This window comes from Notolabrus celidotus, chromosome 22, assembly GCF_009762535.1.
Source record: "Notolabrus celidotus isolate fNotCel1 chromosome 22, fNotCel1.pri, whole genome shotgun sequence".
Lineage (NCBI taxonomy): Eukaryota > Metazoa > Chordata > Actinopteri > Labriformes > Labridae > Notolabrus > Notolabrus celidotus.
This window is the reverse complement of record NC_048293.1, coordinates 27647121-27659251: the sequence shown is the minus strand read 5'-3', so window position 1 is coordinate 27659251 and position 12131 is coordinate 27647121. Positions and strand designations below refer to the sequence as shown.

Below are 12131 nucleotides of genomic sequence, written 5' to 3'. Positions count from 1 at the left end.
ATCTATCTATCTATCTATAATAATAAAAGCTGTCATTATATGACGAAATAGTGACCTCTAGTGGTGTTTGTTTGTGCTACATCTAACAGTTATAGAAGGAGGGGAGGACATAATCAGGTAGCTGCTGGAGAAGGTATGATAGAGAGCTGGAGTGACTTCCTCCCCTGTTATTTATAAAAATGATAATTACATTTAAATTTTTCTTTTCAACTTTAACATTAATCACATAATATAACTATCAGGGCAGAAACTTGATTGAAAATGTAATTTAATTCCAGTATTTTATCTTGATATATCTTTTAGTCTTTGATTTGATTAATTTGTAATTTATTTAGAAAATTCTGAACAAACATAAAAACACATTTTAATAATTTTTTTTTTTTAAATAAATCATGCAAAAAAAAGAAGAAGTAAAACACAAAGTTGCTTTGATTTACACATGTGACAATAAGTAGGAAGGAGTGACATTTTTAAATAAATAAATAAATACAATTAGTAAAATAATTTCCTTGAAGTTGTCTAGGGTTGAAGATCATATATCATGTGTAATATATATTTATAACATTTATGCTTATAAATATATACCCAAACAACCACATATGCCTTCCTATGATCATACTTAATAATTATTTATATTTCTAACGAATTTAAAAACATTAGATTTGACATTGCTTGAAAGATTCTTGTGTGTTTATTTCATCTAAATGTTTAATTTATGACAGATTTTGGGGTCAAATCTGTGGAGATGTTACGGACGAAACGGTTACCCTAGCAGGATGGTGCCCCTACTCCGTATAGATGGCTAAATGATAAACAAACCACAATAAGGGCGCCTGCTTGTTTTCTTTTCATTAATGCGTGTTCACTTCATTAGTTTGACATAAATAATAATCTTTTATATATTTTGTATTTGTTAATGCAGTACAGTTATGAATAAACCACCTTCTATAAATTATTAATCAGGCAAAGTCTCGGCCACCTCAGCCTGTCACATTCCTGTCAGGGAGGCGGCCTCTCTCGGTACCTCCTCTTAAAACAGGAAGAGAACCTGACCGAAACCAGCAATGCTAACATGAGAACTGGACCCAGCAGAGACCGGATTTACTAACAAAGAGGGGACCACTTCACAAAGAGGACTCTGAAGGACCGTTTGGATTTAATCACCCTTAAAGGAACGACCTGTCCGAGTTAGCTCCGTGTTAGCTTGTTTGCTAACTTTAAAGGTTGATCCGGATTCAGGTTCGAACAGCTGGTTCAGGTTTCACAAGGGGGGCTAGCAGGTCTTACAAGTGAGATCTACCTGTTCACCATGGGGTCCAGAGCGTCCACGTTACTGCGGGAGGAAGAGATAGAAGAGATCAAGAAGGAGACTGGATGTAAGTGGATCAGTCTGGGACACATCAGCTGCTGGTTGTCTTCACACCGTTATGTTGTCATTAGCTTTACTGCACTAGTTGTGTAACATTACAACATCACACTCATTATTACAACACCTGATGGTCTCAGTTATCAGGGATCTGTGTAGTTAAGTCAGGAGTTGATCTCCCTGGAGCTCTGTTCCCCCCTGAGAGTGAAATCTGTCCCCCCTCTTGGTGTCTCTCCTCCAGTCTCCCACAGTCAGATCACCCGCCTGTACAGCCGCTTCACCAGCCTGGATAAAGGTGAAAACGGAACCCTCAGGTGAGACCACCATCACACTAACACGGGAACATTAATCAGCTGCACACCCTCTCCCTCATGGAGGACACAGGGGTTACATAAAGCTCATGTGAGGGGCTTTAAGGTGGTTATGAAACAGGCTGTGATTAATTCTGATGACCTACAAAAGATCATCAGGAACATGAGTGTTCATTTATACTAAGGTGTTAGAGGAAGTGAGGTACAGTGTGCAGTAAAAACAACCTTTGTTTACATGTTCCACAGCAGGGGGAGATGTGATTGAGTGTTAGAAAGACACAAGGTGAGATTGTCATCAGAGAAGGAGAGGATCAGTGAAGAGAGGAGAGTGACAGCTTCAACACAGAGGCTCCAGAGTCTGTGCAAAATTCCTCTGAGGAGGTTTAATGGCATGTAACTTTACTTTAAGTCTCTAAAGTCAACTCATTTTATTTATAAAGCACCGTTCATACATTCAAACAACAGAAATATTTAAAAAAGGAGAAGTAAGGGATGTAAAATACTTCAAAATGAAATTGTTATGATCAAATCAATAAAAGTATCAAGAAAAAATTTACAATACAATAAAATCCATTCCATCCATCCATTATCTTGACCGCTTATCCCGTTAGGGGTCACGGGGGGCTGGAGCCTATCCCAGCTGGCTTCAGGCTTCAGGCAGGGTACACCCTGGACAGGTCGCCAACCTATCACAGAGCTAACACAGAGAGACAGACAACCATTCATGCACACACTCACACCTACGGGCAATTTAGAGTGACCAATCAACCTGGTGAGCACCTTTTTTTTGGACTGTGGGAGGAAGTCGGAGTACCTGGAGAGAACCCACGCATGCACGGGGAGAACATGAGAACTCCACACAGAAAGGCCCCCGCCTGGCCGTGGATTTGAACCAGGAACCTTCTAGCTGTGAGGCAACAGCGCTACCCACTGCACCACCGTGCAGCCCTACAATAAAATCATTATAATAAAATCAGATGCATACTAGAAAAATACATATAAGATAAAATGAAATAAAATAAGATAGAATAAAAGAAAATAGAATCCTGGATATCAAATCAATAAAATAAAATCAGAGAAGTATCAGAAAAATAAAATAAAATCAATATAATAAAATCAGATAAATGCTAGAAAAATACATAAACAATAAAATAAGATAGAATACAATAAAATAGATAAAAATGGGATGATACATTTACATATATGTTAATAATGTAGTCTAGAGCTAAAAGGAAATGACTCTACATTAAAAGCCAGATTTAAAAAGGTAAGTCTTTAGTTTATTTTTAAAAACACTCAGAGAGCTCGCCGTCTTCATGTCCAGAGGCAGAGAGTTCAGAGAAAGTCTCTCTCTCTTTGTGAAGGACACATGAGGGACATTTAAAAGGGAAGCATTCAAGGACCTCAGTGAACATGTTGGAACATAATGAGAGGAGATCAGTGATGTATGGAGGGGCTTTAAAATCAATTACAAGAGAGACAGAGTTTTAAAAAAACTACAACTTGTTCAAAACTCTGCCGCCAGAGTCTTACTCATGTGATCCGGAACATCCTCTTCCAGGGGCAGACCACAGAGGAGGTATTCAGGATTAGTATCGTTGTGGTTTCTCAGTCAGCGCTCGGTTTAAGAATGTGACGTCTTTATCGGTTCAGGCAGCTGAAGAGGAGGGATTCACGATGTGGGACTTTTGTCTTGGAAGCACATAAAACAAGAAGAACTACATTTTATTTCCACCACATGTCTTCTTCTTAAAAATACAGACACTCAGTAAAGTGTCTGCTCTTCTAACACTTGAAAATATGCCGACATCTTGAAGCTCAGTCAATTAATGCTGCATGCTATCGGCCCTACATATCAGTGTACAGATATTATGCAGATAATATCGTGCATTCACACTGAAGACGGATTGAATAGAGAGCAGGGGAATGCAGCAAAGAGTGGAACCAGCAAATGCTGCAATGGGACTTTTGCGGCTGTACATGGGGCGCATGCTTTAACAGCTCGGCCAGCTGTAGAGGTTTTTGTGCAGCACATTTTAGACGTACCAAAGAGTTGAAGTCATGTCAGAGAGATTTGTTTAATGAATAAAAGTGATGGAACGATCAAAGAGAAGGTAAATAAAGTGAAACAAATGTGGAAAAAAAAGTCTAAAGATAAACTCCAGATATTTCCAGAAAACTTTCACTTTAAGAAAATTAAAGATGAGTTCTCTTCATCTCTTTGGATCTTAAAACGATCCCTCACTTTGTCATCAGAGCTCACAGAGGTTTGAGATATTTCACACAGACCTCTGTGTGACATTTCTCTGGTTTGTGATTAACTCGTCTGATCAGAGGATGAAGAAACAGTCGTGTAATCATTAAAGCTGAGGGAGCATGACTGTTTAAAACTCAGTTTGGTGTGGAGGGTTCGTCTGCAGATCTTTGCTCAGAGGTGAAAGAATGAAGGAAGTCTCTGAAGGAAGAGAAGACGTGATGTTTACACTAAACACGCTCTGGGTTCGGCTCGTTCCGTCTCGCTCCTGTGCTTTCAGTCTCGGCTCACAGTCCGGTTCAAACGTTTATTTCTCTTCTCAAGGTGACTCTCTTATCGTTCATCAGTTGACACAACAGAGAGATTTACACTGAGGTGTCTGAATGTGACTTTGGGTTAGACTTCCTGCTGATAAAGAAACAATAAAGGTAGCAGGAGACGAGCAACTCCTGTGATCTGCAAGGTGAGATGAGTGTGTCGATGGAGTCTGGAGGTTATGATGAGAGCAACAAACTCTATCTGACTCCTTACACGCCTCACAGCTCGTGCACCTCCCATCTTCTTCACGTCTTGCTCATGTGGAGTGATAAATCTAAAGAATGAGGCCTAAGTTTAAAAATACCAGAGTGACCTTTTGACATGTTTAAGATCTTGTTGATTCATACATTAACACAGATAACTTTTCCTTCTCTCTGCAGTCGAGAAGACTTCCAGAGGATCCCTGAGTTGGCCATCAACCCTCTGGGAGACAGAATAATCAATGCCTTCTTCCCTGAGGGGTGAGTTCTCTCTCTTCTCTCTCTTCTCTCTGAGGAGATTTATTCCTCTTAAGTGTGTATTATAGGTTTGAGTCACGGCCGCCGCAGCAGAGCCGAGAGAAGCCATTGGGGGTTTGGTGTTGTGGCTGCAGACTCCAGAGTCTCTGCCTCCTCTGCCAGCTCTGAGCTGTAGGAGCTGAGCCGGGCCCCTCGGATCCGTTCTGTGTATTTTGATTTCTTTTGGCTGTTTTTATCAGTCGGAGTATGAAACCAGATGTTTCCAGCTGTGTCATTAAATCCTAAAATGTCAGATGTGTAGGCGTAGTAATGTTAGCTGTGGGTTTTAATGCTCTCTGATGGTGCTTGTGTTTTCCTGGGAGCATCTTAAAGCAGAGCTGAGAGAGTTCTCCTCCTCCTCCTCCTCCTCTCCTCGGTGAGACGGTGTTATGTTACCACTCCTTTGAGTTTTCATTGTGTTTCTCACAGCCAGTAATAAAGGTAACCTGAGCCGCTCAGAGAGTCCACTGGAGTTCATTCTGTGTGTCTGAAAGCTGTAGTAACATTTCTTTCCTCGTGTTCTCCTGGGTTTCAGAGAGGACCAGGTGAACTTCAGAGGCTTCATGCGGACCCTGGCTCACTTCAGACCCATCGAGGACAACGAGAAGAGCAAGAACGCCGCTGTGAGCGAGCCGCTGAACAGCAGGACAAACAAGCTGCTGTGTGAGTGTGGAGCCGGGTCACGTGGGTGTGTGCAGACACGCCGGGGACAAATATTATGACAGGAGTTCAAACCTGACCTCATGAGTCCCTCACGCCTGATCTGTGTTTGTTTTCTGTGAGTCACTGAATCATGATAAGTTCCCCTGAAGGTGATCAATGATCTAATCTTATCTCTTACAGTCGCTTTCCGTCTGTACGACCTGGACAGAGATGACAAAATCTCCCGCGATGAGCTGCTGCAGGTGAGTCCATTATTTGTCAAGACGCTGAGTCACCGTGCAGACTGTGGAAACAGCTGAGTCATGACTAGATAGGAAATATATTTATTCTTTCTTCATTGAAACATCTTGTTTTTGTTTTATTGGAGCTTCTCTTTAATTATTTTGGGGTTTTATTTCTTTAAGTAAGGTTTTGGAATAGCTCTAGTAGTTGTTGTGAAACAGGCTGTAATGGCTGCAACTTAATCCCATGTGTCCAACCAGAATACATCCACAGAGAGCAGACTGATGTTGTTGCTCTCAGTTCTTGACGTTACAAAGGGATTCATGTGATCACTTTATTTGAAGGTGACATATCATGCAAAATGGACTTTTTAATGGTTCTCTCCCTGAAATATGTGTCCCTGTCTACAAACCCCCTGAGAATGAAAAGAATCCATTCTGCCCCTGTTCTGATTTCTCCACCTTTCTGTAAATGTGTGTGAAACGAGCCGTTTCAGTTTTCAGTGTTTTTCATACGTCACAACGCCATCCGGTCTGTAACAGGAAGTCAGAGCTCGGAGCTTGTTCAGCCCATAGACTGTATAAAATACAACTCAACCCCTCCTCCGTTTTTCATTCCCTGCACACATGTGTGCTAACAAGGAGCTTAGGAGGGAGGCATGCTAGTTGTAGGCTGTCTTAATAAACACAAAGGTCGGTTTTACTCCCCACGTCTGCAGATTTGAAGATCTAGTGGATGATTTTTATTTATCATGGATAAGTGCTAGCGCTAGTTAGCATAGCCACATAGCTACATGTTGGTAGCTGTGTACCAAGACACACGTCGACATACTGACAAATAAAACAACAAGAAACACTAAATCTGTGACCAATGGTTCAGAAAGGTCCTGCTGCAGGCGCCTCTCCGTCAGGATCAGATTCTGGATCAGATTCAGAGGGTTGAAGTAACGCGGGTCTGTGAGCAGCCGTGTATATTCAGCCAACATGTAAACATTAGATCAACGTGCTGGAGAGCCGAGGCCACACCCACTTCCTGAGGGGGCGTGGTCAGAGAGAAAACAGCCTGTTCTGAGGAGGACTGAAGAAGAGGGTTTTTCAGGCAGACCAAAATCTGATTTCAAAGTGTTTTTTTGAGCATAAACTTTAAAGACATGTTTTGGGGACCTCTTAGACCAATATGTGTTGATGAAAAAAGCGTGATATGTCACCTTTAAGTCCAAACATCCGTCACATCCCTCTCTTTGAAGTCACCAGGCTTCATTAGTAAAAGCTTGCAAAAGAGGGAGTCGCTGGTCTACTCTGCCTTTAACAGGTTAGTTTGGTTGTGTTATTGTGTCGCTGTTTTAAAGGGTGAGATCGAACTCCAACACTACATCTATATAGTAGAAGCAAAAAGAAAAACACATTCTGGCAGCAGCAGATCAGCAACTCCTCTAATCAGTAAAAACAAATCCTGTTTTTTGTCATTTAAGTCAGTAACGTCTATGTCCTTCAAAGCATCTTGACTTCATAAGTTAAAAACTTTCAGGTCAGTTGCAAAAGAGGGAGTTGTCTGTCTACCCTACCTTTAACAAGTTAGCTTGGTTGTGTTATTGTGTCACTGTAAAGGATGATATCCAACACTCCATTTATAAAACAGACACACAAATAAAAACATGGAGGCAGCAGGAGATCAGATACTCCTTTAATCTGCAGGAGCATTTTGTTTTGGTCGTTATTATTGAGTATTTCTGGTTTTAGAAAAAGCATCATAAACAAAAACATCCATCTCTGTAAACTCCTCTTATTCATGTTATTCACCTAGAACAACAATCTGAATATGTCTTGTAATAAAGGAACAGCTGTTATGTAACGTGTGTGTGAAACTCTGCAGAGAGAGTGAGGGATGTCTGTGTGGATGATGAGACTTTGCCCTCGTCCTGATAATGATGATAATGATGATACGATGGTTCCATATCTCTCCTTAAGTCCAGGGTGACGTCTCGGCCCGGTGTGATATCCTGTATTTAGTCCCTCTCTGTTATTTGTTGTCCCTCGGTGAAGCCCTGTTGGTCTGGGTGACTTTGTGTGACCTGTAATCGCTCTGAGCTCGGGGTTTAATGGCTCAGGACGGATCTGTTGTTTAGCACTAAACATTCCTCCGGTCTCCTGACGCTCTGGATCCTCTCTCTGAGGAGACCGGCCAATCAGAGTGAAGTCTGTGTAACTCTTTACTGTGTAATTATCATCCTGCAGGCGAGTGTGGCGGCTAATTAACTGTGATTACTGCTCATTAACTTTAAATCACTTAAACACACACACAGTTACAGTTTCATGGACCTTAAAGTGACTCTTCTTCTTCTTCTTCTTCCTCTCAGGTCTTGAGGATGATGGTCGGGGTAAACATTTCAGACGAGCAGCTCGGCAGCATCGCTGATCGGACCATCCAGGAGGCCGACACCAACGGAGACAACTCCATCTCCTTTAATGAGTTCATCAAGGTGACTCCTCTACTCACACACACACACACACACACACGCACACACACAGCTCTGATGTGTTTGGGTCTCTGTCTGTTTACTTTGCAGGCTCTTAAATACGTGTTTTTAATAAACTAGAAACAAAATAAATCAGTGCTTTTGTCAAAAACCTGCAGATCGGCTGATTCCAAATGTTCGCCTCCTCAAGTTTTAGACTCCAGTTGTGTTTAATGTGACGTGTTCACGAGGATACAAGACTCTCTGGATGTTTTAACTCCTATAGCTGACTTCTTTTGGAATGTGCATGTTTGTTAAAGGTGACATATCATGCAAAATGGACTTTTTAATGGTTCTCTACCTGAAATATGTGTCCCTGTCTACAAACCCCCTGAGAATGAAAAGAATCCATTCTGCCCCTGTTCTGATTTCTCCACCTTTCTGTAAATGTGTGCTGAAACCAGCCGTTTCAGTTTTCAGTGTTTTTGTTACGTCACAACAATATCCGGTCTGTAACAGGAAGTCAGAGCTCGGAGCTTGTTCAGCCCATAGACTGTATAAAATACAACTCAACCCCTCCTCCGTTTTTCATTCCCTGCACACGTGTGCTAACAAGGAGCTTAGGAGGGAGGCATGCTAGTTGTAGGCTGTCTTAATAAACACAAAGGTCGCTTTGACTCCCCACGTCTGCAGATTTAAAGATCTAGTGGATGATTTTTATTTATCATGGAAAAGTGCTAGCGCTAGTTAGCATAGCCACATAGCTACATGTTGGTAGCTGTAGCTGTGTACCAAGACACACGTCGACATGCTGACAAATAAAACAACAAGAAACACTAAATCTGTGACCAATGGTTCAGAAAGGTCCTGCTGCAGGCGCCTCTCCGTCAGGATCAGATTCTGGATCAGATCCAGAGGGTTGAAGTAACGCGGGTCTGTGAGCAGCCGTGTATATTCAGCCAACATGTAAACATTAGATCAACATGCTGGAGAGCCGAGGCCACACCCACTTCCTGAGGGGGCGTGGTCAGAGAGAAAACAGACTGTTCTGAGGAGGACTGAAGAAGAGGGTTTTTCAGGCAGACCAAAATCTGATTTCAAAGTGTTTTTTTGAGCATAAACTTTAAAGACATGTTTTGGGGACCTCTTAGACCAATATATGTTGATGAAAAAAGCGTGATATGTCACCTTTAATGTAACTTAAATCATTGCAGCTCCACAACAGCAACATAATGAAGTCCTATTGTCACTACGCTTCTGTACTCACACACTGACCTCTATACTTGGTGTAATATTGGTGCACTCCCAGTGAGTGCAGTTGAGTTTGAGGCACAGCAAGGCAAGTTTATTTATAAAGCACCATTCACACAAAGAGCAATTCAAAGTGCTTTACAGAGTTCAAAACAAAAACCAGAACAGGAACAATCAAACACTTCAAACATCTGCTCTCTCTCTCTCTCTATATGTATGTAACTTAACGTACATAGTAAATAGAGTTGGGTCTTATTGTTTATTTAAATTAGGATGATTCTAAATAATCCCCCCCCCCCTTCGCTGCTCTGAAGTCCGTAACTCACAGAGTCTTACTGTCCCGCCGGACACAGAATCACAACTGATCTCGTCTTAACCGAAAATGAACCCATTACAACTCCACATGCACCCCCCCCTTCACACTTCTGATGCTACCTCTGATGGCGGATCAGAGGAAGGACAGTTCATGAACACATCGCAGATCAGGCGTGACGATCAGGGCGTAGATATCCCGACTTGAACTGGCGATGTGTGAGACGAGGGAAGTCAAAGCAGAATCTGTAAACGTCTGAAGAAAGTTATTGTTTACCCTCTTTGTGAAAGGGTGAATTGTTGGTTAGGACAACCCTCAGAGACACAGACTTCATAAAAACACATCAACATGTATTTAAAGTTCAAATGAAGCTTTATTTAAAATAGTTTTAAACTCAAAGTGTCAAAATGTAAAAGTTAAAACGCCTCAAATCAGTTTTGAAGGTCAAACTAAATGCAGAGTGTTTTTTCCATGCCTTCAATATTCTGCCTGTTGGAGTAAATGCTTAACAAAGTGTTTTTGTTGATGACTAACAGCCGGTGTTGATCACTGTTTAATCCTCACAGGTTACACATTACAGGACTAATCTAACCTCTAATCTCACTCTGTGTTTGTCGTTCCTCAGGTCTTGGAGAAAGTGGACGTGGAACAGAAAATGAGCATCCGGTTCCTGCACTAAAAGCTCTTTTTTTTTTAAAATCATCATCATTATTATTTTTTATTTTGCTTCAACATGTTGTTGACTTCAGGACACGACCTCATCCGGCTCCTCAGCAGGCTGCTGCTGCTGCTGCTGTGGCCCACACTACGAGAACACGCTGTCAGACCAAGCATTCGGTAGATCCAGTCAGAGCTCTGAGTCTCTGCCTCCGTACACAAAGGGAAAAGTTGCGTGCCTTGGGTTGTTTTCTGCGATGTCACTCTGTATTTTTCCCAGTAGAGTTAGAAGAAGAGTATTTATTTAGAGGGCTTTAGAGGGTCACATTTTAACGGTTCCACTTTTCATGAAACGTGATCTCAGAGCACGGTACGATAACGCTTTTTGCCATTGCAGTGAGTAAGCTGATTCTCTGTTGACTGTACTGTGGATCTTTAGCTCATGCTGTGTCTGTGTGGACGCACCGGTTCACAGTGGAACCTGTTGGATGTTTGGTTCACTTTAAAACAGACGGACAGGACGGTGCGTCAGCAGGATGTGCTCCTCATGTTTCTGTGTTTTCTCACTGAAGTGCCACAACTTCGGTTCCCCTTTTGTAAGATATGACCCCGAGAGTACACGGGGACCCACGGCCATGTTTGTGTGTTTTTCCTTCCTTATGGGTTCACCCAGCTACTGCCAATAGATTGTTGTTACCTGTGTCACATGTTGGACTTCAACCAAAGCGTCGAAACCACCGAGGGCCTGTTGGAGCGGATGTTTTATTTATAGATTCATTTTCAGCTCATGATAGAGGAGGAGAGACTCGTGTCTGTCTCCTCCAGTAATCCCAGATCATTCAGAAAGTGGGGATCACAGATTTAGCTGCTAATTCGGCTTGATGTAGTCTTCATGAAGCCACAGCTAACAAAGCCGGGCCCTGTGCACCAGTTACTTTACAGACTTTAGATTAACCCAACATAAAACTCTATGCTTGTATTTAAACTATGAGTCTCCCCGTTTCTTGATTCATGCAACTTTTAATGAACTAAAGAGAATCAAGTGAATCAGACATGACTTCCTGTACCGGGTTGAGAACATGACTTGGAGTGCAGACATCTTAGCTTTTAATCTTCAATGTGAGTTCATGATGAAAACACACTCCAGCAGCTGAGTGCAGGAAACACAACGTGACCACCTAATCATTACGTGACGATCAACCGGTTCTGATTTGTTCTGTGATGTCGGTCTGTATTATGAAAGTGATTCATGAATTTGATTTGAAATAAATACAAGTGCCATGCTCACTCTGTGTCGTTTATTTTGAGGAATAAAAACGTTAAATGCAAATTACACAAATCACAGGAGTTTAGTTGAGCTCAAAGGACTTGGTAGAACAATCCCTTACAGACTAATCAGCACTTGGTGTTGAGTGGGGTAGGGGTAAGTGCTTCATTGGCGTCCCAGGTGTGCCCCCCTCTGCTTTTACACCCTGGTCATCATTTTGCAGCCCTGATGGGGTCCTTTCTCTTGATCCACAGTCATATGCTTCCCCAACTGCAGCTAGCTTATTAAAAAAAAAAAAAAATCCTGAGAAATGTGACTCTATTAAGGCAATTTATCAAAAATAGAGGCAGATAATGAGAGGTTTAATTTACTGACTGTTAGCTTACTGTTGCTAGCTAGCTCCGGGCATCATTGAGTTAATTGACTAGTTAATTAAAAGTTACAAATATATGTTTTCTGTTTAATTTATCCCAAATGTAAACACCAGTTTTCTAATTGTAAATATTTGAAGATATGTTATTAGTAGATATTTAAAATAAGATATTAAACTTATATGG

At 41.6% G+C, this 12131-nt stretch overlaps 1 protein-coding gene across 1 annotated transcript; it reads left to right on the top strand.

The window, feature by feature from the left end:
• The first annotated feature begins 990 nt into the window (after positions 1-990).
• On the top strand, positions 991-11594 carry chp1 (calcineurin-like EF-hand protein 1). The gene is made up of 7 exons (XM_034675401.1): positions 991-1376; positions 1608-1680; positions 4630-4710; positions 5282-5409; positions 5590-5651; positions 7988-8110; positions 10276-11594. The coding sequence occupies exons 1-7, from the start codon at positions 1310-1312 to the stop codon at positions 10327-10329; spliced, it is 588 nt and encodes a 195-aa protein (XP_034531292.1). The 5' UTR covers positions 991-1309; the 3' UTR covers positions 10330-11594.
• The last annotated feature ends 537 nt before the right edge of the window (positions 11595-12131 follow it).